This window comes from Megachile rotundata, chromosome 5 (genome assembly GCF_050947335.1).
Source record: "Megachile rotundata isolate GNS110a chromosome 5, iyMegRotu1, whole genome shotgun sequence".
NCBI classification, from domain to species: domain Eukaryota; kingdom Metazoa; phylum Arthropoda; class Insecta; order Hymenoptera; family Megachilidae; genus Megachile; species Megachile rotundata.
Window position 1 is genome coordinate 8,457,258 of NC_134987.1, and position 22,981 is coordinate 8,480,238.

General features: G+C 40.3%; 2 protein-coding genes across 5 annotated transcripts in view; one reads left to right on the forward strand and one right to left on the reverse strand.

The window, feature by feature from the left end:
• Window positions 1-22,981, forward strand: part of LOC100881941 (protein expanded) — a 95,683-nt gene that overhangs the window by 29,446 nt on the left and 43,256 nt on the right. For all 3 annotated transcript variants that reach the window (XM_012291347.2, XM_076531898.1, XM_012291348.2), the window contains one exon: window positions 18,640-18,795. In XM_012291347.2, the coding sequence (XP_012146737.1) occupies window positions 18,682-18,795 (114 nt within the window). In that variant the 5' untranslated portion in view covers window positions 18,640-18,681. The remainder of the gene's footprint in view (window positions 1-18,639; window positions 18,796-22,981) is intronic.
• Window positions 1,635-10,896, reverse strand: LOC100877294 (putative sodium-dependent multivitamin transporter). Of its 2 annotated transcripts, XM_076531744.1 has the most exons (8): window positions 10,338-10,896; window positions 10,038-10,259; window positions 8,237-8,577; window positions 7,573-7,692; window positions 6,164-6,478; window positions 4,893-5,255; window positions 4,428-4,721; window positions 1,635-3,793 (listed from the first exon to the last, which is right to left on the reverse strand). In XM_076531744.1, exons 1-7 carry the CDS (start codon window positions 10,446-10,448, stop codon window positions 4,451-4,453), a joined length of 1,743 nt encoding a protein of 580 aa, XP_076387859.1. In that variant the 5' UTR covers window positions 10,449-10,896; the 3' UTR covers window positions 1,635-3,793; window positions 4,428-4,450. The 2 variants fall into 2 exon arrangements, with proteins under 2 accessions (XP_076387859.1, XP_076387858.1); XM_076531743.1 differs by lacking the exon at window positions 1,635-3,793 and having other exon boundaries at window positions 3,802-4,721; window positions 10,338-10,895.

Consider the following 22,981-nt stretch of genomic DNA (forward strand, 5'->3'; position numbering starts at 1 on the left):
GAACCTAAGCAAGGAACGCGTATCACCGCGGATATGACTTGTCTAATGTTCCCTGTCATTAAATGAAATAATCGAGTCGTTGTATCGCGTCCTGCATTCTCATTATAATGCCGCGCATTCCGCGGATGAGGTCTTTCTCTCGGCACGTACTGCATCTACACGGAATACGGAATGCGCAAATGATGGATTACATGCAAATTTGCGCTGAACATTACGTTCATCTTCGCGCACTACTGTTCCACTTTAATTACACCTTGTACGCACACCCCCGGAGGTGCGTTTAATTATTTCGATCCGAAGACTGCTTTCTTGGAGGACAAAAACTCTTAGGTAAAATTGTTTGGACAGACTTTCTATTTTCTACGAGGTCTTGGCGATAGTGGCATTCTTTAGAATCATTTCGTTATCAGTGAAAGCTGGAAGAGTGATTCGAGGAACTTGTAAAATTTAGAAATTTAAGATCTTGAAGAATTTAGAGATTCGGTGGGTTTTGGGGAAATTTGGGGATCTTTTGTGATCTAAAATTTTTGGACATTGAGGATTTTAGGATTTTAGGAAATTTGGAAAATTTGGGGAATTAGGGGATTTGATGGGTTTGGATTTTGGGAAATTTGGGGATTTTTGATGATCTCAAATTTTGAGGAATTTAGCATGATTATATATTCGCTTAATGTGGGGAATTTGAAGATTTGTGAGGATTTGAGATTTTGGGAGATCTATGGATTTGAGGAGTTTGGCATTTTGGAAACTTGGAAATTTAAGGATTTGAGAATTCTATGATTTCACAATTTGAGAAGATTTTGATTATAAATTTTGGAATTTGTTAGTTTAACAACACATAAATAAATTTGGTATGTGACCTCCACATTCATTTACACATCTCTCACAAGACTCTAATCACATCACACACACATTAAGTATCTGCAGTCCATAATAGGATGTACAAATAATAATCATGTATACATATGTTATATTTAAAGATGAATTTGTTATACAATAAAGTATGCGAATACCGGCAGGCCTAGTCATGTAATTTTATAGCGATTCTCGGTAGTGTTTTCCGGCTCCCGTTGTTCTGATCTTAATCTCTTCTAAAGTAGTCTATTACCGGGCTTCGCTGGAATCGAGTTCGTGGGGAAAATACGAACGAAGAAATTAACTGGGTTCTTTACGAGCTCAATTAGAGGAAATTTCTAACTTTATGGCGGAAAATACCAGCCATGATCTCCGAGCATACCGTGAAACACCATGTAGTGGCATATGAGAGATTTTGTAGAACAATTGTTCTCTTTGATTGTTAATTAGAACCTTTACTCCCATGGATACGGGTAATAAAACAAGTAGTATAAACATTTGAACATTTTATTGTTCACGGAAGATGAATGACGCGTATCACAATTTCTATGATCTTTTACCAAGCATCTTCGGTACCAAAATCATCCCACGAATTCGTCACCCTTACATAACCGCGGTACTCCCGGTTGTTTGCTAAATTAGCGTCGATGCGCATGAAACGTGCGCGAATTGCGTAACGCAATTACGAGGAGATAGTAGTTGCTCAACGATTGATGGCGGCGCGTAAAGGTAAACCTTCTTGTGAAAGTTCAACGCAAGTCAAATCGCGAGTACACTAGAATCTTATTTATGTGAATCGCATCCCAATCATCCGAGTCATTTTCAAACGTTACTAGTAGAGTATTGCAAGCTGGTACTTCTAAGTTTTATTTTTAAGACCTTTATTGAATGATACACTTATGGAGAACATTTTGATGGACAGTAATGATAACACTACATGCAATGCTATGTTCAATAATGCCTATCAAAACAACCTGACGGAAGTCTTAAGTCACAGTCACATTTACACCTAAGTTACAGTCCCCTGATTGTACTAGACCCAGCAGAGTAACCCAGACCCCTAAATGCTCCATGGCCCTGAATAGACCACATCGCTGAATGCCATATACCCCTGTATGCCCCACATCCCTAAATGTTACACACTTCTGAGTACCACATATTTATGTATAGGCATAGCTAATATCACATACTCCTGAATATCCCACATCCGTAAATTTCACATACTCTTGCATGCCCCATATCCCTAAATGACCAATCAGATGATTGTATCTAGCTTAGTATCACAGACTCCTAAATGACCCACATCCTTAAATTTCACATATTCCTGAATGTCCCACATCCCTAAATGACCAATCAGTGGATTGTATCTACTTTAGTACCCCTAAATGTCCCATATCCCTAAATTTCACATACTTCAGAATGTCCCACATCTCTAAATGACCAATCAATGGATTGTATCTACCTTAGTATCGCAGACTCCTAAATGTCCCACACTCCAGAATATCCCACATCCCTAAATTCCACATACTTCTGAACGCCCCACATCTCTAAATATCCAACACCACTGTACCTAGCGCAGCATCGCAGACCCTTCAAACTCCTAAACGTGTCATACCTTAAAATCCCACATATACTCCAATATGAAGTTTTATATTGTAATATATCAATATATCGACAACGTAAGTCAATGAAATCAACCAGATACCGTACGTTCGTATCAGCTCTATCAAAAGACACCAGCGAGCCACTGTTCACGATCGAAACGAATCTCGAGGTGGTCCGCAAAGTCGACAAGCGTTATTTCCTTACGTAAGCGGTGCACATTGCACGGGTCGTTGCTTCGTTCTGTATGTCACCGTGTGCCGTGCACGGGAACACCAGTCTGACGGCATTCCATCGTGATTTGCGAACGTTTCGGTAAACGTCCAAGCACACCCGTGGTCCCTGGTGTTTACGTCTGCCTGTTGCAGGAAAGAGAACGTGCGAGGACACTGTGCTTAGCCTAATTCTAACATCTTATGTCTCGGATCTTGCCTCTCCTCGTCAATTCTTTTGATGTTTGACTCTACCAAAGGGGAATATGAATACTTGGGAAGAAGTGGGAAATTGGGGGAAAGAAGAATTTGGGAATTTGGAAGTTGGGGAATGGAATTTGGGGAGTTGAGAATTTGGGGATGTGAAGGTTTAGGAGACGTGGGAGATTTGGGAGAGGTGGGATATTTGGAAATTTAGAAGTTGGGGAATGTGGGATTCGGTGAATGGAATATCGGGGTTTGAGAATTTGGAAATTTAGAAGTTGGGGAATGTGGGATTCGGTGAATGGAATTTGGGGAGTTGAGAATTTGGGGACGTGAAGGTTTAGGAGACGTGGGAGATTTGGGAGAGGTGGGATATTTGGAAATTTAGAAGTTGGGGAATGTGGGATTCGGTGAATGGAATATCGGGGTTTGAGAATTTGGAAATTTAGAAGTTGGGGAATGTGGGATTCAGTGAATGGAATATCGGGGTTTGAGAATTTGGGGATCTGTAAATTTCGGGAGAGGTGGGAAATTTGGAAGCTTGAGAATTTGGAAATTCAGGAGTTGGGAAATGTGGAATTCGGCGAATGGAATTTGGAAGGGGTGGGAAATTTGGGAGTTTGAGAATTTGGAAATTTAGAAGTTGGGGATGCTTAGAAATTTGACCATAAAATTTGAAGAATAAAATATTCAGTAACTCAAAAATCAAAGTATTTACCCTTTCAAAAGTTTGAAAACGTCCAAATGTATACAAATGTATACTATATCTACAAATCGAAGGCAATTTATAAAAGTTTCCGTGCGCAGCTTGATGTCCACGTGTCTCGTCGAATTCGGACTTAGCTCGCCTTGTTTTTAGGTGAAGGCCAATTACGAGAGTTCTCTCAAAGTCAGCCACCGTGGATCTACGCATGTGTCTACTGTAAATTAATGATCGACATTGGTGGTTCTGTTTCTGTTCGTCGGAATTTTTTGGCTGACGGTAGTGTTGAAAATGATACGATGACGTGGCAAGATTGCATGGAGAGCGAACGTTCGGTAGATTAATCGTTGCTCGAGATCGTGTTTTCGATCGGTGAATCGTAAGCCAAGGAGGCGAGGTTCGATTATTCGTTCATGTAACAGGTGAAATTATGTGCTGACGAGAGAAAATCCTTTCGCAGGTGTATCGATTTTGCCATCGTACACTTTCGTATATTCTCGATGCAACAGTTAATAGTAAATCATCTTTTAGATTTCTTATTTATACACTTTCGAATTTATACATTTTTTTCATTTTTGCAGTAACTTTGGATATTTATTAAGTTTGAAGTTTGCAAATTCGCAAGATTAAAAATTAGAAAGTTTCAGAATTTGTATATTAGATAATTTTTGAACTTCAGTGGGAATGTGAAAATTTATTCGATAATGTCTAAATTTATAAATAATGTCTAGGATTTGAAAATTTCAGATTTCGAGATCTTCTCTGATCATTTTTGATTTCCCTCGAACTTCTTCTGTTCTATTTTAAATTTCGACTCCTCAAGGATATCAAGTATACCAAGGATGGTATACCTTTACACAAATAGTCCTCTCAATCAGAAGATAGAGTCTAACGTCGCACTGCTCTGAAACTCCTCCACATTCTTCTCTCGTTTCCTCAACCTCGCAGCCAAAATAGGCGTGAAAAGATCAGGATGCAACTGTTCCCTTTCTTTCCCTGAGATACGCTCGCAGATCCAGCTGGCGACCCATCCGACAGTGAAGCTGAGTACCGATCCGATCGGGCAGTACCACATGTACGAAATGCGGTAGAGATAGAAGTATGAGTCATCGTTAGTCTGGCTGTTAGATAGACGACTTATTTGCCTGTTGGAAAGCAATTGCATTAAATGACATACTAGTATCAACATAGTAATTGCACAGGAGTCGCGAATATCAGAAGGTGTTCGATCGTGAAAAAGTAATCAATAAGCATTCTACGAGGAATGGGGACTGCGAGATTGTGCGTGGTCATTAAATAGCAGGCAAATTCCTTACCCGTTCGCGAAATGCGACGATTCCTCGTAATCGTGATACACGGTGACATTGTACTCGCACGAGGTGGCGTGCAGTTTGTTCGGGATCGGTGGCTTCGGTTGACCGAATCCGATCCACAGAGAGAAAATTAGACTGGTCAACAGACCAATTATCGCTCCTTTCTGATTGCCCGTTTGCGTGAACATACCGAGCGTGAACAGACCAAAGACAGGACCGCCAACCACACCGAAAATCGTCAGCGCGGCTTGAAGCAGTGCACCGAGGTGTCGTGACATGAAAGCCAACGCTATGCAACTCGCACCGACTATCACGCCCAGGACTTTACTGATTATGATTGATCCCGTCGTCGTGATCTCCTTTCCTCTGAAACAGTAATCAATTTTTTAATTTAATTTTATTTTGTAAATTTTTGTTAATTTTATTTTGTACGTAAGTTGTTCTTTGCATTTGCAAATATAAATAAATTTAATATCAGTAAATTTAATACAAATAAATTTAATATAAGTACATTTAATATCAGTAAATTTTAGAAATTGAAAAATTTAATTTTTAAGATAGGAAATTCATGTGCATTGAAATTTATTTGAACGGTACACAAAGTACGGAAATATCCAGTGTTATTTTTTGTTAAGTCGATATTAAAATCATATATAAAAATTATCGTATATCACGAATTTTTAAATACGACTAGCCGTTAATTCTAATAACCTCGAATCTAAATTCGGCGCTCGATTCCGCAAAAATCGTAAAAAGAAGAAATTTCCAAATGACATGATTTATGTGCCGACCAGGTAACCCGAGTGCCAACGACCTGTAGTCGCCAAAAAGTCGGCGAATTTAATATTTGTTACGCGTTTCAAATATGCGAATTTCGTTCGTTCGGGAGCTTCAGATGTATTCAGGAATTCAGCGATTTAGGGATTTAGACAGTTGTTTAGAGATTTAGCTCTTCAGGAATTTAATGATATAATTCGAAGACTTACGGATTGAGGGGTTTAAGGATTTGGACGTTGAAGATTCGATAATTCTTTGCAAATTTAAATATACAAAAATTCTATAGCAAATAGTTAATAAAAAAATGTAGAAGTTAATAAACGTATAAGTTTGTCTAAGAATTTTTGGGTAGAAAGTAAAATATGCTGACAGTAACAAAGTACGGAATTCGATAGAATCGTCCATCCGTTCGATACTGGAATCTAATTTACAAGTCTAAAATATAATTGACAAACGCGTCATAAATTCGGTTAATTCCGCGATTTTACGACTGTTACCTTGTACGGCACAGCGGCCTGATAAAATCTTCGAGTATAACGGCCGCGAGGGAATTCACCGTGGCGGAGATGGTGCTCAGTCCGGCGCTGAAGATGCCGGCTATAAAGAGGCCGGGTATACCTGGATACGCGGAGAGCATGTCCATCACGTAGAGCGGCATTAATTGATCGTACGAGGTGATCCTTCCGTTCTTGAGGGGGTCGCAATCACGATATTCCGCGTATATCGCCAGCCCGCAGAAACAAAGGCCCAGAGACATGAGCGACGACAATGGCCAACTCCACCAGATCGCGGTCCTCGCATCTCTCGGATCTCTGAAAGTTCCGAGTCGGCAATATGATTTTTCTCCACGATTATTATTAAGTCGGATCGCGCACCGGCTTCTCCCGGTTATGCGATTTATCGAACGATCGCTACCGACCGCGACGGTATGCACGCAAGATGCGTGCCTTGGATAAAGTCCCGGGGAAATTCCTTCGTCGTTCTGTCGTCACGCTTAGGAGAAGAGAATCATGATTATGTTGCCGCGAAATGAATACAATGCCTGGATACACGGTAATCCTTGGAAGTTTTATTTCTCTGTCAACGGAATCCGTTGTATGCGGAATTTAAACCTTTGTCGATGATGTATTGGTTCAACTTGAGTAGTGAACCGGTTTAAATTCGTGATGGTAATTTATCAGTTGTTTTATAGAAACTCGGAATACAGGGATATAGAGACATAGAGTTAAGAGAATTCAGATATGTCAGGATCTAGAAGTGTATACTATAATCTGGAGATACTGTGACCTACAGATATTGGGAGTCTAAAGACATCAGGGTTTGTGGACACCGGAGATCTGGTGATCTTTTGAATGTAGGCTTATTGGGGATGTAAGGATACCTTGGACCAAGTATATTGTCGATTTAGCAATATCAGAACAGGAGTTTATAGATCTAGAGATGTAGGGATTTAGGAACATACTGAAACCATGTAGGTTTACCTAATGTAGATATGTATTACCAAATACAAAAGATATTAGTGCAAGTATAAAAATGTACAAAGAGATACAAGTATCCTAACTGCAAGGATCTTGGATTTGAGAGTGTCTAGCAAAAGTTCATTTCACTCACAACCAATACTAAAATCACATACATGATCTATCTTGCTACTTCAACTTTATCATCATAATTAAATTCGCAAACGCTAGTGTGCTAAATCTTATCAAATTAGATAAATAAAAAATGTAAAAGTGGTGCGTGCCACTTGATCTGCGTTTCATGAAAGAAATAAATATGTCGAATCCGACCGGAATTCTTTCGACATATTTCATGATGGAATATCGGCATCGGTTAATCATGGAATGGCAATAATTCGCGATATCGCGACACGCGTACACCTGGGTAGAAAGTCGCCGATGGTGCTCACCTGATGGTTAACATTCTCTGAACTTGAACTTGGTTAGTGCCAAACAAGGAGAGGTAGGTGAAGAAACCGCCAAATGTCAAGCTCCACCAGGTGTGTCGTACCGTTGGGTCCATTGAAATGCTGAATGAATGCACATACCATTGTCGTCAGTATCGATACAGCTTGAATTCCACGTGAAACAAATGTTGCATGCTCGAAGAAACATTGGAAAGCTTACGAACCACCTTACGTTTCGCGTATTATCGCTACGATCGATCAACGTTACAATTTACGATATGACAGGTACAAAAACCTGTTTTACAATGTTACTCTTATACGATGTTATCGCTCACTTATATTTATACGCGCAATTTAAAACCTTTCATACTGCAACTCCCCAATTAATGCATTCTAAAATCGTAACAGTGGAAAAAGATTTAACGAATGATTAAATGTTAATTGTACTCGAATGTTTTTCAACACGCAGCTACGAGCGTAAACAAATATAAATTGTGGAAGCTTAAAATCGGAGTGGTCCATGTAATTGCATCATTTAATTATAATTCATAAAATTAGATAAATTTTACAATTACGCTTTGCACATGTCAACTCCTCTTTTTCTGTGCAGAAAATATATATTCAGTTGTATTTAAAGATATTTAATTTTAAGGAGATTTTAGTTTACTTGTCAAATTCAATCCTCGAACCTCTCCGCGCGATCTCCCAGATTTTATCTAAACCACCGACGTCGACAGCTTCCGTGACGATAATCATGATAACGGAAATCAGCATCAACGCGCTTTGGAATACATCGGTGATGAGCACCGCCTTGATACCGCCGATCGTCGAATAAAACGTGCAGACCAATCCTATGAGGATTACGCTTGCGGTCGTCGAGATACCTGTGGTGGCTTCCAGGGCTAGCGCCGGTGCGTACAATACGACACCGCTGTACAGAAGCAGTTGAAGCAGGAAAGCAAAGCTGCCTGCTAATCTTGCGGCTCTTCCGAAACGTTGTTGCAAATACTTGAAACACATCAATGTTTGTATAACGCATCTACGTCGTTGCAGTTTGTTATTGTCACGGATAGGATTGCAGCAATATAAAATTCTTGAAAATTGGCAATATATTGAGAGGGAAAAATTTTCGTCATAAATGTTCGTTACAGCTGTTTTTATAGATTTTAGTGTTTTGGAATTATTGGAGGAATGTTTTTCGGATGTGTAGTATGTGGCGATATAACGCGAGGTGGTGCAACGCGTGGTAATATGGTGCGTGAGAATTACAACGCGTCACGATACTACACTTGGTGATATAACGCGTAGAAATACGGCGCGTGGAAATTACAGTGCGTAGGAATATCACACGTGGCGATATAACGCGTGGAAATATGGTGCGTGAGGATACAACACGTGGCGATATAACGCGTGGAGTTCCGGCGCGTGGAAATTACAGTACGGAGTAATACCACATGTGGCGATATAACGCGTGGAAATATGGTGCGTGAGGATTACAACACGTGGCGATATAACGCGTGGAGTTCCGGCGCGTGGAAATTACAGTGCGTAGGAATATCACACGTGGCGATATAACGCGTGGAAATATGGTGCGTGAGGATTACAACACGTGGCGATATAACGCGTGGAGTTCCGGCGCGTGGAAATTACAGTACGGAGTAATACCACATGTGGCGATATAACGCGTGGAAATATGGTGCGTGAGAATTACAACACGTGGCGATATAACGCGTGGAGTTCTGGCGCGTGGAAATTACAGTGCGTAGTAATACCACATGTGGCGATATAACGCGTGGAAATATGGTGCATGAGGATTACAACACGTGGCGATATAACGCGTGGAGTTCCGGCGCGTGGAAATTACAGTGCGTAGTAATACCACATGTGGCGATATAACGCGTGGAAATATGGTGCGTGAGAATTACAACACGTGGCGATATAACGCGTGGAGTTCTGGCGCGTGGAAATTACAGTGCGTAGTAATACCACATGTGGCGATATAACGCGTGGAAATATGGTGCATGAGGATTACAACACGTGGCGATATAACGCGTGGAGTTCCGGCGCGTGGAAATTACAGTGCGTAGTAATACCACATGTGGCGATATAACGCGTGGAAATATGGTGCGTGAGAATTACAACACGTGGCGATATAACGCGTGGAGTTCCGGCGCGTGGAAATTATAGTGCGTAGTAATACCACATGTGGCGATATAACGCGTGGAAATATGGTGCGTGAGAATTACAACACGTGGCGATATAACGCGTGGAGTTCCGGCGCGTGGAAATTATAGTGCGTAGTAATACCACGTATGGCGATATAACGCGTGGTAATTCCAAGCGCAGCAATATAACGCGTGGCGATAAAACGCGCCATAATTCCACGCGTGGCGATATAACACGTAAAATTAGGAAATTTGAGATTTCTAAATTGTCCAAATTCCTAAATGATAACAACTGGGTTTTACCTCAAAAGCACTGGCTGTTTTAAGCTTGAAGAACACCGGCATATAGAAGTATGCGACCATGGGGGTAGCAAGTCCATATCCAATAAAAATCACAGCATACTGAGTACCATAAACGTAATTTTCTGAACTCACTCCCAGTAAACTGACCGCGGATAGGTACGAGACCGTTAAGGCAATCGCAACCGGTGCCACTTGCATCGATCTGTTAGCCACGAAATATTCCTGCCACAAAACGATATCGAAATTGCATGAAATTACTTGCGTTTATGTCATTTTTTCGAATGGTACTGTTTGGCTTACTTCCGTAGACTTTTGTTTTCCACCTGTTCTCCAGTAGTATATACCGATTCCTGCACTAATTAGCATCGTTAACACGATCACCACGTAATCTGCTGCTCCCAATGTGGCCATGTTGACACTTTCAAATCGTGATTCTTGATAAACTACTAATTTTGATTGATTATAATCTGGTAATCGGTACTGTACTTAATCGTTGGTTCTTGAAGACGTTCAACATTGCTGTTTATGTAAAGACACTATACTATACATTTACATATTTTGATGATCGTCTGAACTAAAGCGAACTTGATTTTAGACACTTTTTCTTATTGATGGTTACAATTGTCTCGAACGACTAAGGAGGCATGATGATATGAAACACTCGTATGACTCTTATCAGCGAATTATTAACTCAAACTGACGTGTTATCTTCCGTTTAGTGGGAGGTGGTAGTATTGTTTATATATGATCGTAGCGAGTATATTTATTGTACACTATCGAACGTTGTAAACATTGGCGTAACTTTGATTTTTGCATGAAATGTATAGGTTTCGTGGAGAAACCTAACTAATGTGTGACTAACTTGTAAAATAGCTTCAAAAATTGTTAGATCTTTAACATGACTCATATGAAGTATCTCATATTCTCCATTCCACATAAAGGGCGTTGGTCTCTACTTCTTTTTAGATCAGTTCTCATTTGCACATATTTCGTTGGTACATACGCCAGAGATTGTCAAGTACATACTTACTTGTAGTGTACCAAAGATCAAGTGGCTGATAAGTATGATGCAAACAATAAGCTTGAGATAACTATACTTCATTTATTTTTTACCATCGTGTACACCTGAGTCACGTTACTTAAACAATTTATTATTAGGAGAATTTTATCAATTTGTAATACAAGTCTGTTCCCATTTCGATCAATCGATCTAAATCAGTCTTATCTTACAATTGTATCGAGATAATTCAGTAAGTTTCGAATTTTTACATTTGTGAATATGAATGTGTAAACTGCGTTGTATCATACATCTTTATCCAACCTAGTATAATTACTGTGCCTAAAAAAATGTGTAAATTTGTACACTTATAAAAATGCGCGATAATTTTTATTGGACCACTGTTTCGAAGATGAAAAAAAAAATTGTAAAACAGCAAATACATCGATCGATCGTCCCGTTATCGAATTCCATCGTGCAAAGGCGAGGTGCGGGGGCGCCATAGTGTTCCTGTTGCAGAGACACACGTTCGCTATAAAGATTACAGTTATAAAGTATACGGCAAATATTAAGTGAAAGACCATAGATATCGGATCTCGTATAGGTCCGTGACAGTGTTTACGGTACCGGCGACAACCATTTCCTGCGTACTATCGTAGAACGCGTTGTTTGCACGACAAGCGCTTCTTACGGAGCCACACGGCTTATATGCACGTTCGCGGCTATACAAACCTACGCTCGTTGAACGTGCACGTACGTACGCACTTCCGCGTTCTCGTATCCTACCCGAGAGCGCGGGTGTCTCTTATGATTATCGTCGAAATAAATTCCACGGTAACCTATGCCTCTTTTCTTCCACGTCTTCTTGTTTGCTTCCCTCGCATTAGAATAGAATGCGTGGCATTCGGAAAACAGGAGAACGAGATGCTCGGTGCATTCTCCGATACCGGTATCTATCGAACGGAATAAGTAGATCTGTCTGCAGCCGGAATGTTCTGCGAACGCGTGAACACGCGTGCAAAGATGGATTCCACTGAATTTCTTCGTTAAATGATTTGTACGACATTCTGAGAAAAATTCCTGAACGACTAATTCTGACAAGAAAGTCACGATCATTTTTTAATAAAAATAATATTGCACATTGGTAACATTTTGAGAAGTTTTATCTGCAAGGGATAGAATATTTTTTGAATAATTTTATTCACTATAAAGTTGTTGTTGTTTATTATTGAAGGCCTCAACTGCCTGAACTATAAAGTTGGTTATAATTTGGGTCATGATATTTATGCATTCTGACCTTTATTTAATAGTAAAATAGTATGTGTAGTAACATAGTAGTTAAACAGCAAAATGGTAGAACAGTAATAGTACAAGTAAATAATGGAATAGAAAAAATAGTAAAATAAGAGAAATAGCGAAACAGTAAAATAAGGATTAATTGCATTCTGGATGCTGGGCAAACTTGTTTGTTCGCCTAAACAATTTACCTACACATTAGCGATTCCACGCGTTGGGTGCTTGTTAGCGCCAGCTCCCACGTCACGAGTTGGTCATGTAACGCGTTAAGGTGTGTAAATCGTGCTGGTTGTAGCCAAGATTCTAGGCAATTACATAAAACACGGTGGTCTATTGTCCTAACGGATCGTACTCGATCATTTGAATAGATACGTGAAAAATAGCAATAATTTTAACGTTCAGAAAATGGAAGAATCCGGTATCGTTTCGATTGATTCGCGAGTGGATCTATAAGATGGACCATTTCGGCATGGTATTCACGAAGGTATGCATTTTATTGGTCATGGACGAGGTGTGCCCGTGCCTCGACCAACGCGTATTCGTCGCTTCGGTTCATTTCGTCGAGACGTCACGCGCTCCGATCCTAGCTCGAGGCTCTCGAGTTGTTACGATAATAAATATTCCGTATCGAAACGTCGTTAAGTGGAAATCATTTTGCAATTAAGAACAGGTTATTCCGCGGATCGAATCGATTACGATCTAATAATCGTTCGCTCGTGCAATTTACCGCTGGATTATTCATAAATCCGTCGCGTCGGTTTATACGCGTATGCGTAAGAGAAGCATTCCAGCGGGACTTAACGAGCATGCTAAACCGCAAGGGCAGGAGATCAGGGACTTTACTGGAATGCATCGCGAACTGCGTGCACGCATTATGCAGATTCATCCAGACGTAGGTGGAGAGAAAGACAAAACGAGAGACATCGTAGGAAGAATATGGTGCACCTTCGGTTTTCCAAATTCATCAACAGCTTTATTCAATAATTCTATTCGATTTCATTTTGAACTTCTCTTCGTACTAATTCAAGTGCAGCAGCACCCATTATGCTATAAACCATTTTTACAGCGACTAATCTAAATTGCATTACCTTATCAATATTGATTAATTAGTAAATTGAATACATTTTTAACCCAATTGAAACCATCATACTTCAACTACCAATCATAAATTACAATATTAATTTTTATGTGGATAGATAACTTTATCCAAGCGGATAAACTTAAAGCGATACGGATGTGTATTACACGCCTGTTGTATCGCATTAAATATACTTTTCATCTTTTTACCCGATAACCCTGTCTGTAATCAAACAATTTTCGCTGAAGGGGAACAGTGTTAATAACCATTCGCATTATCGGACGAGTCGGTAACTCGTCTCTTTCCTTTCATCGGGAATCGTTAAACCGATTTCTGTTAAACCGTTAACAGGTATGTATCAGGGATACTGTCACGATCGATCATGTTCACTTTTACTCTAGTTAACTGAATACTAATGGAAATGTTACGTGGCCGCTAGCCTATCAGATCGATTCGTTCTTATCTTTCATTTTGCGACGAATAACCGACTATTATAAAGCGCGATACCGTGGTTAGTCTCGAGCGACGAGAGAACGGGTACATGTCTTGTGTCACTTGAGACTGCAGAAGCTGAGTAATTAAATCTACGGTACTGGAATGCGGTTTCCCAGCATCGATCACTTCCTGTCGATTCTCTTTCATCTTCTGGCATCGCGGCTAAACGGTGAAATCGAAACAAAGAAACTTCACGACGGAAAACAGCGACGAACGCAGGGGCAATCTCTAGGAGTAATCCGACACGCTTGTAATACGCGTTGTGTCGCTTTAACCCTTTGCGGTCGTATTTGTGTCGTTTACGGCGAAGGGCTGTTCACGTGCTCGAAGTGGGTTGATGGGCATTGACGAGGACGGTGTGTGCACTGACAGGATAGTTTCTGGATTTCAGACTAGTGGGTTTGGAGATTTAGAAGTTTGGGGTTTGGGAAATTGGAAGATGGGGAATTTGGGGGTTTGGGGATTTGAGCACTTGAGCACTTGGGTATTTTAGGATTTCGGGAGTTGGAGATTTGGACATTTGAGCAATTGGGTATTTACGGATGTCGGAATTTGGGTATTTAGGTTTTTGGAAAGTTAGTAAATTTCAAAAAGTTTAGCAGATTTTGATTTCTCAATTCTCTACATTTGAGAATTTACAATTTGCAAGTTTGAGAAACTGTAACATACAGTGTAAGTACTAGTATGACCACATACATCACCATCCACTGCACCGCCCCATTGAATGCACAATTGAACCAAATCCACAACACCGCATGATACTCATCGAAACTCCTACCATTATCACATCAAAAACCCCCCCAAAAATATATATTTTCAAAAACCGAAAAAATGATGAAAGGAAGGGTTGATACGTAGACATACATGGTCCGAGTTCCCATTCGTCGTTCTCCCTTGGTCGGCACCTTCTCTCTCCTCCGGTAGGTAGGTTGCTAGGTAATTAGATTTGTACACGCGGGCAGCATCGGCGCTGAGAAAAGGACGAGAAGTGGCGAGAGTGCGCAAGATACGGTTACTCATGCCGCTGGAATGTAGTTCACATTGTTTATATACCGCCTCCTACGTGCATGCACGTCGCACTTCGTCGAACGATAAAACCAGTCGCTGCCGCTCCCGTTGTGGATCGAAGCGATTTTCTTCGATTCGACCTGTACACTGTACACTCGGGGCATCCTAATCTTCTTTAGCGGAAATACCCGATGTAGCGAGTCTCCTATCTCATCGATTACTTGGAAAAATTTATTACTTATCAAATTTGGAATTTTGGGAATTTGGGATTTGGGGGATTTGGAATTTGGGGGATTTGGAATTTGGGTGATTTGGAATTTGGGGGATTTGGAATTTGGGGAATTTGGAATCTGGGTGATTTGGAATTTGGGTGATTTGGAATTTGGGAGATTTGGAATCTGGGTGATTTAGAATTTGGGTGATTTAGAATTTGGGGGATTTGGAATTTGGGGAATTTAGAATCTGGGTGATTTGGAATTTGGGGGATTTTTAATTTGGGGGATTTGGAATTTGGGGAATTTAGAGTCTGGGTGATTTGGAATTTGGGTGATTTGGAATTTGGGGGATTTTTAATTTGGGGGATTTGGAATTTGGGTGGTTTGGAATTTGGGAGATTTGGAATTTGGGAAATTTTTAATTTGGGGAATTTGGAATTTGGGTGATTTGGAATTTAGGAAATTTTTAATTTGGGGGATTTGGAATTTTAAAAATTTGCAATCTTATGAATTTGGAGTCTTTAAAAATTCAAAAATTTCAGAATTTAGAAATTTAGGAATTTGAGTATTTGAGGAATTAGGAACCTAGAAATTTGGAAATTGGAAATTTGAAGTTGGGTATTAGAAAATTTGAAACGCCCTGTATCTGAATATCAGGGGTGGTCTACAGTCAGCCACGGTTTCTTTAATCCCCGCCGATCCACGACATGTTGCTGTTTTCGAATTCAGCAAGAGTTTCGTTCGCCTAACTCAGACCGCTTTGTATCCTCTATCTATCTATCTATGGGGTATGGGTTTTGTAAGCAGTCGCGATCTGCATACTGATTCGAAGGGCGGGCTAATTGTCGGCTATCGGTGCCGGCACAAAGGTCGTCGGTGTTACTTGCCGAGCATTCTGTATCGTTCGATGGTGCGGTAATAAACTGCTGATAATTCGAATGGCTAGTTATGGTGCCTTAGTGGCCGTGGACACATTGCGGATAATGGAAATGGACAAGCTTGCTAATGACATACCAACTAGTGGCTCGTGTTATCGTATCGGCCACTCGTTTCCCTTCGTGCACCATTTCGAACCGGTGTTCTTGATAATGTCACAATTCCACCAGAGTTACTTGTTTCTCGTTGCTCCTGATATCGATTCCAAGGTTCTATACTTCCAAAGTCAAAGATTGTAAATCTCACATACTCGGAATTGTTCAATTCCAAGATCCCATAAGTTCTAGAATTCCAAACTCTTAGATTTTTAAATATTTTTAAGAAAATCCATCACATAATCTCAAGGTTCCAAAACTCAAGATTGCTGGAAACCAAAGTTGGCACCCAAAGTCACAAATCCAAAAGTCTCAGAATCAATTCCAGATCCTATAATCTCATGGTCCAAAAATGAAGTCCCAACATTTCAGAGTCCTAAACTTTCAAATCTGGGACCTAAGGTTCCAAATTTCTAAAGACCTAAAATTCAAAGGTTACAAAGTTGTATATGGAATACGATCACTCCACGTAATATGTCGGAGAGTCCGATGTTCAGACTGGGGGATGCATATCTATTCAGATCGGCGCTGTCCCGCAGATTCACCCCCGATTGACCGCGAAAAAGCGTCGTACGGGAAGCGAGACGCACAAAAATGCGCTCTCCGTGATTTTCCTTCGAAGTCGGTACACGGGGTCGGTGATCGCGAGGAGAATGCTACAGGGACGCAGGTTGAACGGCTGCGAAATGCATTGGCTATCAGGTCCAAGAGAGAGAAAGAGAGAGACACGGAGCGACGAAGAGAGAGAGGGATGGTAGGAGGGTAAGAGAGAAAAAAGGATTGAGCAACGGGGGCAGAGAGGGCAGGGGTAAGAGAGGGAGAGGAAGAAGGAGAGAGACCGGCTTTTATAATGGCGCGGCAGTTATACCGGTAAGCGAGTAAATGCATCAACGTGGCTGCAAGCCGAGAGCCAGCCGAGAAAGAGAAATAGACAACTCTGGCTACGAGTATGTACGAGGAAAAAGAACGGGGGAGAGGGAGGGTTAGAGAGAAGAGGGTGGGAAGGATCGAGGAAAAGGGACAGAACGAGGACTCCTCAGGGTGTGGGCGGATTGCACGCGTCTCTCGGTAATGGATCTCATCGATCATCCCTTCGCGGGTAGATGGTTTCTCCTCCTTTCTGCTTTCTCGCGGATCGTCCATTAGTCAATTTCGTCGATTACCCTGGCGACTTCGTTGAATCACCGCACGACCCCGAAATAGCACTCCGACATGTGGACGATAGCCGCGGAAAGGAAGCTTTTCTCGTCCCATCTGCATTTGGGGTTCTACGTCCACCAGAGATTCACTGGACAAGAAGATCATGACCACAATTTTCAAACTTTGAAGTACTTAATTGGTTCCTTTTTCAAATTGACATATCGACCCTTCCAAACTCGTTTCGACATTTCTGAAATTTTTCGTTCACCAAACATCAAGTCCTCAATATACCAGACTTCCATTTTTCCAAAATTGCTATTGCATAAAGACCCTCGAAAGTTGTCTTCGATGAAGGGGTATACAGAATGAAAACATCTTCATGAGGCCCACCAGGTTCGCCGGTATCGCGAAGTCAGATCGTGACAATGTAATCGAGTCAGGTTAAAGCTCGGTTACGGTTTTCGAATTACGGCGCAACAATCGCGTGGATCCGCTGGAAATCGAAACAATTAATCGGTTCCAGAGGGCCTCGAAATTCCACGGGAGAAGAAGCTGATGCCCTCCGCGTTGCATTTTTTTGGAGGACTTATTGCAGCCTCGATTTATGAGCGGCTGCCTGGCTCGGCGCGAGCGAGACCATTCGTTTCTCCATCCACATCCACGCGACCGCCTCTTGTTCCACGGAGATGAAAATGGAGTAACGCCGGGAGCGATTCTGTGATTTACCGTGGACCAACAGCCAGAAAGGGATTCAGCACGCGTATTGTGAAGCGTGCAGGCCACGGCCGTTCCTGCGGCTGGAATCTCTGGAAACGCCACGGTGATTTGTGAGACCGGTTACCGTTTCCATTTGCATACTACTATCGACTCTTTCGTACATTGTTATCTTCGTTGCGCGCGTTATTCTTACCTCTATAGCCTATAGCCTAACGCGGCGGTGGGAGGGATGTAATCCGGTAGGCTTCTTCCGTTTTCATGGGTTACGCGGTGATTGTTTGATCATCGTTGCAGAGAAAATTATACTATTTTCATAGGACACAACTTTACTAGTAATTTTACTACTGCTTAAAGGATGTTAAATATGGTTGTACAATTTTATGAAATCTCTTTAGATATTCGACAAACAATTGTTGTACGATTTACTCAAATATTAAAATCTTTTGAAAGTACCTTCTTTGGTGACATCACAGGTGAAAGTATGAAACGTTACAGAATAACGATGCAATCGACGAACTTGATTTGTTAAAACTTAATTTGTCAACTTGATTTGATGAAACTGTAATTTATAAATGAAGTCAGGTAGGAGATAAGTGAACTATAATCGTGTTTGGTGTTATTACAGTGAGGACGCTGGGCGTAGCGGCGACGAAATGAAGCATGCAGCATGCGTGGTAGCGGTGTCACGGCTGCGCGGTCCTGCCTTCAACCCCTGGTGTCCGCCAGCCGCTATCTCGCCGTTCAAGCCCTTCCTGGTGATCCTCTTTACTTCGTCGTTGAGGTGAGTACAACCGCTTCAAATATAATTATGTATATATATATAACTAGTACATATGCATTAGGAACATAGGAACTTCGAGATGTAATATAGCTCTCATATTCCTACATGTATAAATCTTGAAATTTGGGGATCTAGGTATCTACGTACATAGGAATCTTGAACGTAGAAATCTAAGAATTTGGGACATAGGAATTTGAAGATACGAATTTAGAAATATATGGATCTATCTCTAGGATGTAGAGATGTTTGTATAGGAATGTAGAGATTTAGGAATTTAAGGACATAGGAATCTTAAGATACATAAATTTAGAATCCAGGAATTTAAAGATATAAGAATGCAATATTGAACGCAATATTGATTCAGAGATATAGGAATTTAAGTGCATAAGAATATAAAAGTTATATGAGATATACAAGGATTTTATTCGTGATGTTAAACTTTCCTCGGTATAAAACACGCATAAGTTTTTACAGTACTTATGAATATTATGCACATATCATATACTCCTCCGACGTCCACTCTTCGAGGGCGTATAAGCTTTTCAATTCGAGAGGGTTAAACAGTTAATGGAGAGGAATAATTCATGACGACAATGCATATTCAAGATGCAATACATATAACTCCATCCTATTCCGTTATGCATGGTAATTCCGGGTCATGTATCTTCCATGGGATTTCCTATTATCTTCTAACGAGAAACGATAACAGCGTTAACGTCCAAGCTCGTAGGAAAATTAACAGCGAACAAGATTTCTGTCGATTACTCAATTTCTGCTGCGATAAAAATTCCCGTAATTCAAGTGCTATTTCTCTGTGAACCGTAATCATTCAATATATTACCAATTTCTTAAGTGCTCGAAGGCATTACCAGGTCTATCAATATTATCCGCTTAAAATAGTAAGAGAACTATGGCTTCATAAGTCCTGGCTTTGACCCATGATTGAGCCAGACTCGTGACGTTACAAATCTGACAAAACTATTTGCATAAAGTATTGAGTATGATATTGCAGTTAGTACAATTAAAGATCGCTAAATCCAAAATATACCTAATATTTCAACATTCTTTATTAACACGGCTGGAATTATTTAGGAACCTATCGAAAAACGTGTAGGCTAATCTTTTAAATTTCGAAATTGTGAAAGATTTATTAACGTAACCTTTGTTCGATCAGCCATTCTAATTCACGAAAGGTGTTCATTCAGCTTGACGTTGTAAACGACTCTCTTAGAGAGGACAAGGCAGGTGCATGTACCTTCGCACGCCTTAATATATCGACCATACTATACGCGGGTTTCTCTCGCATCGGTTATTCCACTCTCGCACGCCCACGCCGCGGATGTAACTAATCGCATTCCTCGATTAGAAAATCCAGCCGTGCCCTCGACACCGTGATGCACATGTTCCGATAAAGTCTAGTATTTCGCGGCCGTGTAAGCGCTCGCCGCGAGATGCAACACGGTTGATGCTTTTTTAAAAACGAGGTCGTTGTTTTCGTTTCATGCTCGGATATTGTGGCATACCACCGAGACGGTCAATTGTAACGTATTCAATTTTACAAGGATTCTATGCGAACAAAAATAGTTTCGCGTGTTGAGTCTTGTTTAGCTGCTGTAATATTTATCAGAGTGTGTGTGGTCGGTGTGATAAGATCGTTGAAAAATTAGCGCTGAGTGTGTTGAGATTGATTCGTGCTCGTTTGAAATTTAAGTGGGTTAGGTAGACATCTTTGTTCAGGTGAAGACGAGGGTGAACTTCATGACTTTTTCATGTGGAGATCTATGGTTTTAAACTCGTACTTTCTGAAATGTATACATTTTTTTAATTTATAAGGTCTGCTAAATTTTTTGAGTTTACAATGTCTGCTAAATTTTTTGAGTTTATAAAGACTACTAAATTTATTGGACATATTTATACCTGCAGATTATATTCAATGCTCTAAATATCCTGAATTTTCAAGTTCATGAAATGTTAAAATTCTCATGGTCCCTAACTTGTAAAAATCTCTAAAATCCTCAAAATTCTTAAATTTACAAAAACTTCAGGAACTTCAAAATCCCTAAATCTTCAAAACTTCTAACATTCCCAAAATCCTTAAATTCTCAGAATTCCTATAATCTTCATAATCTCTAAATTTCAAAAATTTCTAAACTCTTGTAAACCACCAAAATTCTCATAATCTATAAATCTTCAAAATCCCTAAAATTTTCCAAACCCTCAGAATTTTTAAAATCCTCCAAATCTTCTAAACCCTTAAAATTCTCAAAGTGCTCCAAATCCTTATATTTTTTAAATCTGCAAAATCCCCAAAATCCCTAAAATTCCCAAAACTCCAAAAATCCCTATAATCCTCAACCCCTGAATTTTGAAAAAATATCCAATTTCTCAAACATCTACATTCCAAAACTCCTAACCTCCTAAATTTCCCGAATTTGGAAAATAGCCAAAATTTAAAAGTTGCATTGGAAGAAAGCAAAGTTGGCGTTGGAGGATAATGAAAGGCGTGTAGAACAACGAAGGCGGTAACAATCTCAATGCCAAGGTTTCCGCAACGACGTCGATTTACTCGTTCGAGGTCTGTTGCCTCCTCGCGTCGTTAGACAAACCATCTACAACGGCGCACACCAGCCATGCCGTGAGCGTAGCGCACCTTCTCACACGATACCATCTTCCTAATTATAGCTAGGCTCATTTGTAACGACGAATCTGAATTCCCGGTTGCTAAGGAAATTCCTCGTTCTGCCTGCGTGCTCTCGTGTTGGCCTCCTATGAAATCAACCAGCCTCGATTCTAGCATCGTTACACCGATCAAATGCACGCGTACCGGGAAAATCTTTTGTCACGAGTTACTTTTGTGGTAAACGTTTTTCTGAGTGAGATCGTAAAAGGTTGACTAAGTACTTTGTTGCAACGTTGATGAAGAATGGTCATTTGGAGAGACGTTTTTATTGTGTGAAGATTCCTTTTTGGGTTTATTCGTCGTAGTTTTTATTGTGCAGGAGCAGGTAGGGTAGTTGGGAAACTGGCGATGTGAGGAGAGGATTAGATTCTGGTTGGTAGGTTTTTAAATTGTGGAAGTTTGGAAGTTTAAGAAGTTCGGGGCTTAGAAATTTGGAGATTTGAAAATTTTGGGAGGGTGAAGTTTGAAAGGGTAGAAATTGGAGATTTGAAAATTTTGGGGGGGGGGCTGAAGTTTGGAGGGGTAGAAATTTGGAGATTTGAGAATTTGGGGAGGCTGAAATTTGGAAGGGTAGAAATTGGAGATTTGAGAATTTTGGGAGGCTGAAGTTTGGAGGGGTAGAAATTTGGAGATTTGAGAATTTTGGGAGGCTGAAATTTAGAAGGGTAGAAATTGGAGATTTGAGAATTTTGGGCGGCTAAAGTTTGGAAGGGTAAAAATTGGAGATTTGAGAATTTTGGGGAGCTGAAGTTTGGAAGGGTAGAAATTGGAGATTTGAGAATTTTTGGGGGGGGGGGGGGCTGAAGTTTGGAAGGGTAGAAATTTGGAGATTTGAGAATTTTGGGAGGTTGACGTTTGGAGGGGTAGAAATTTGGAAATTTGAGAATTTGGGGCTTTGAGAATTTGACGACCTGGAAATTTGAAAATTTGAGGATTCAGGAATTGGAAGCTTAGAAGTTTGGAGATTCGACAATTTGGGGATACAGAAATTTGGAACATTTGAAAATGAACCTTGAGAATTTTTGAAAATATAGAATTTATGAATTTGAAAATTTTGTAACTTTGAAATTTGAGAATTTAGAAACTACAGAATTTCAGAACTAGAAAATGTTCCAAACTGGTAATGTTGAAAATTAAAAATATTTTCTGAAATATTCTTTTCATAGAATTAGTAGCATGTTCGTAACGATATATGTCAGTTCAAAGCAGTTTTGATACTAATTTATTACAGTGAAACGGTAGTATAATAACCGCGTAGATAATTAAAACGGTGATTAGAAAACGGTCCGGGTTTTAACTTGGTAAGAAAAATACGCGTCTATTGTTCGAGACCCTTTCGGTTTGCTTCCGTTCATTCCAATCTTGTGAGTTTATTGGAATTTCTAACGTAAGAGAGCAATAATCCTGGTTTCCCTGTTTGCTACTTTAATGAGAACTAATCTGTTGACTTATTTCTAGGAAATGGTAGGTCTAACCTATTATGTAAATGTGTTGTAGACTGTAGAC

Excerpts from the sequence above, each read along its gene's own strand:
- LOC100877294 (XM_076531744.1), bottom strand. The coding sequence starts at position 10,448 with ATGGCCACATTGGGAGCAGCAGATTACGTGGTGATCGTGTTAACGATG. Across the intron at positions 8,578-10,037 it reads AAACAGCCAGTGCTTTTGAG|TATTTGCAACAACGTTTCGG; the intron begins GTAAAACCCAGT and ends ATGTGTTTCAAG. Across the intron at positions 7,693-8,236 it reads TCGAGGATTGAATTTGACAA|CATTTCAATGGACCCAACGG; the intron begins GTAAACTAAAAT and ends GCATTCATTCAG.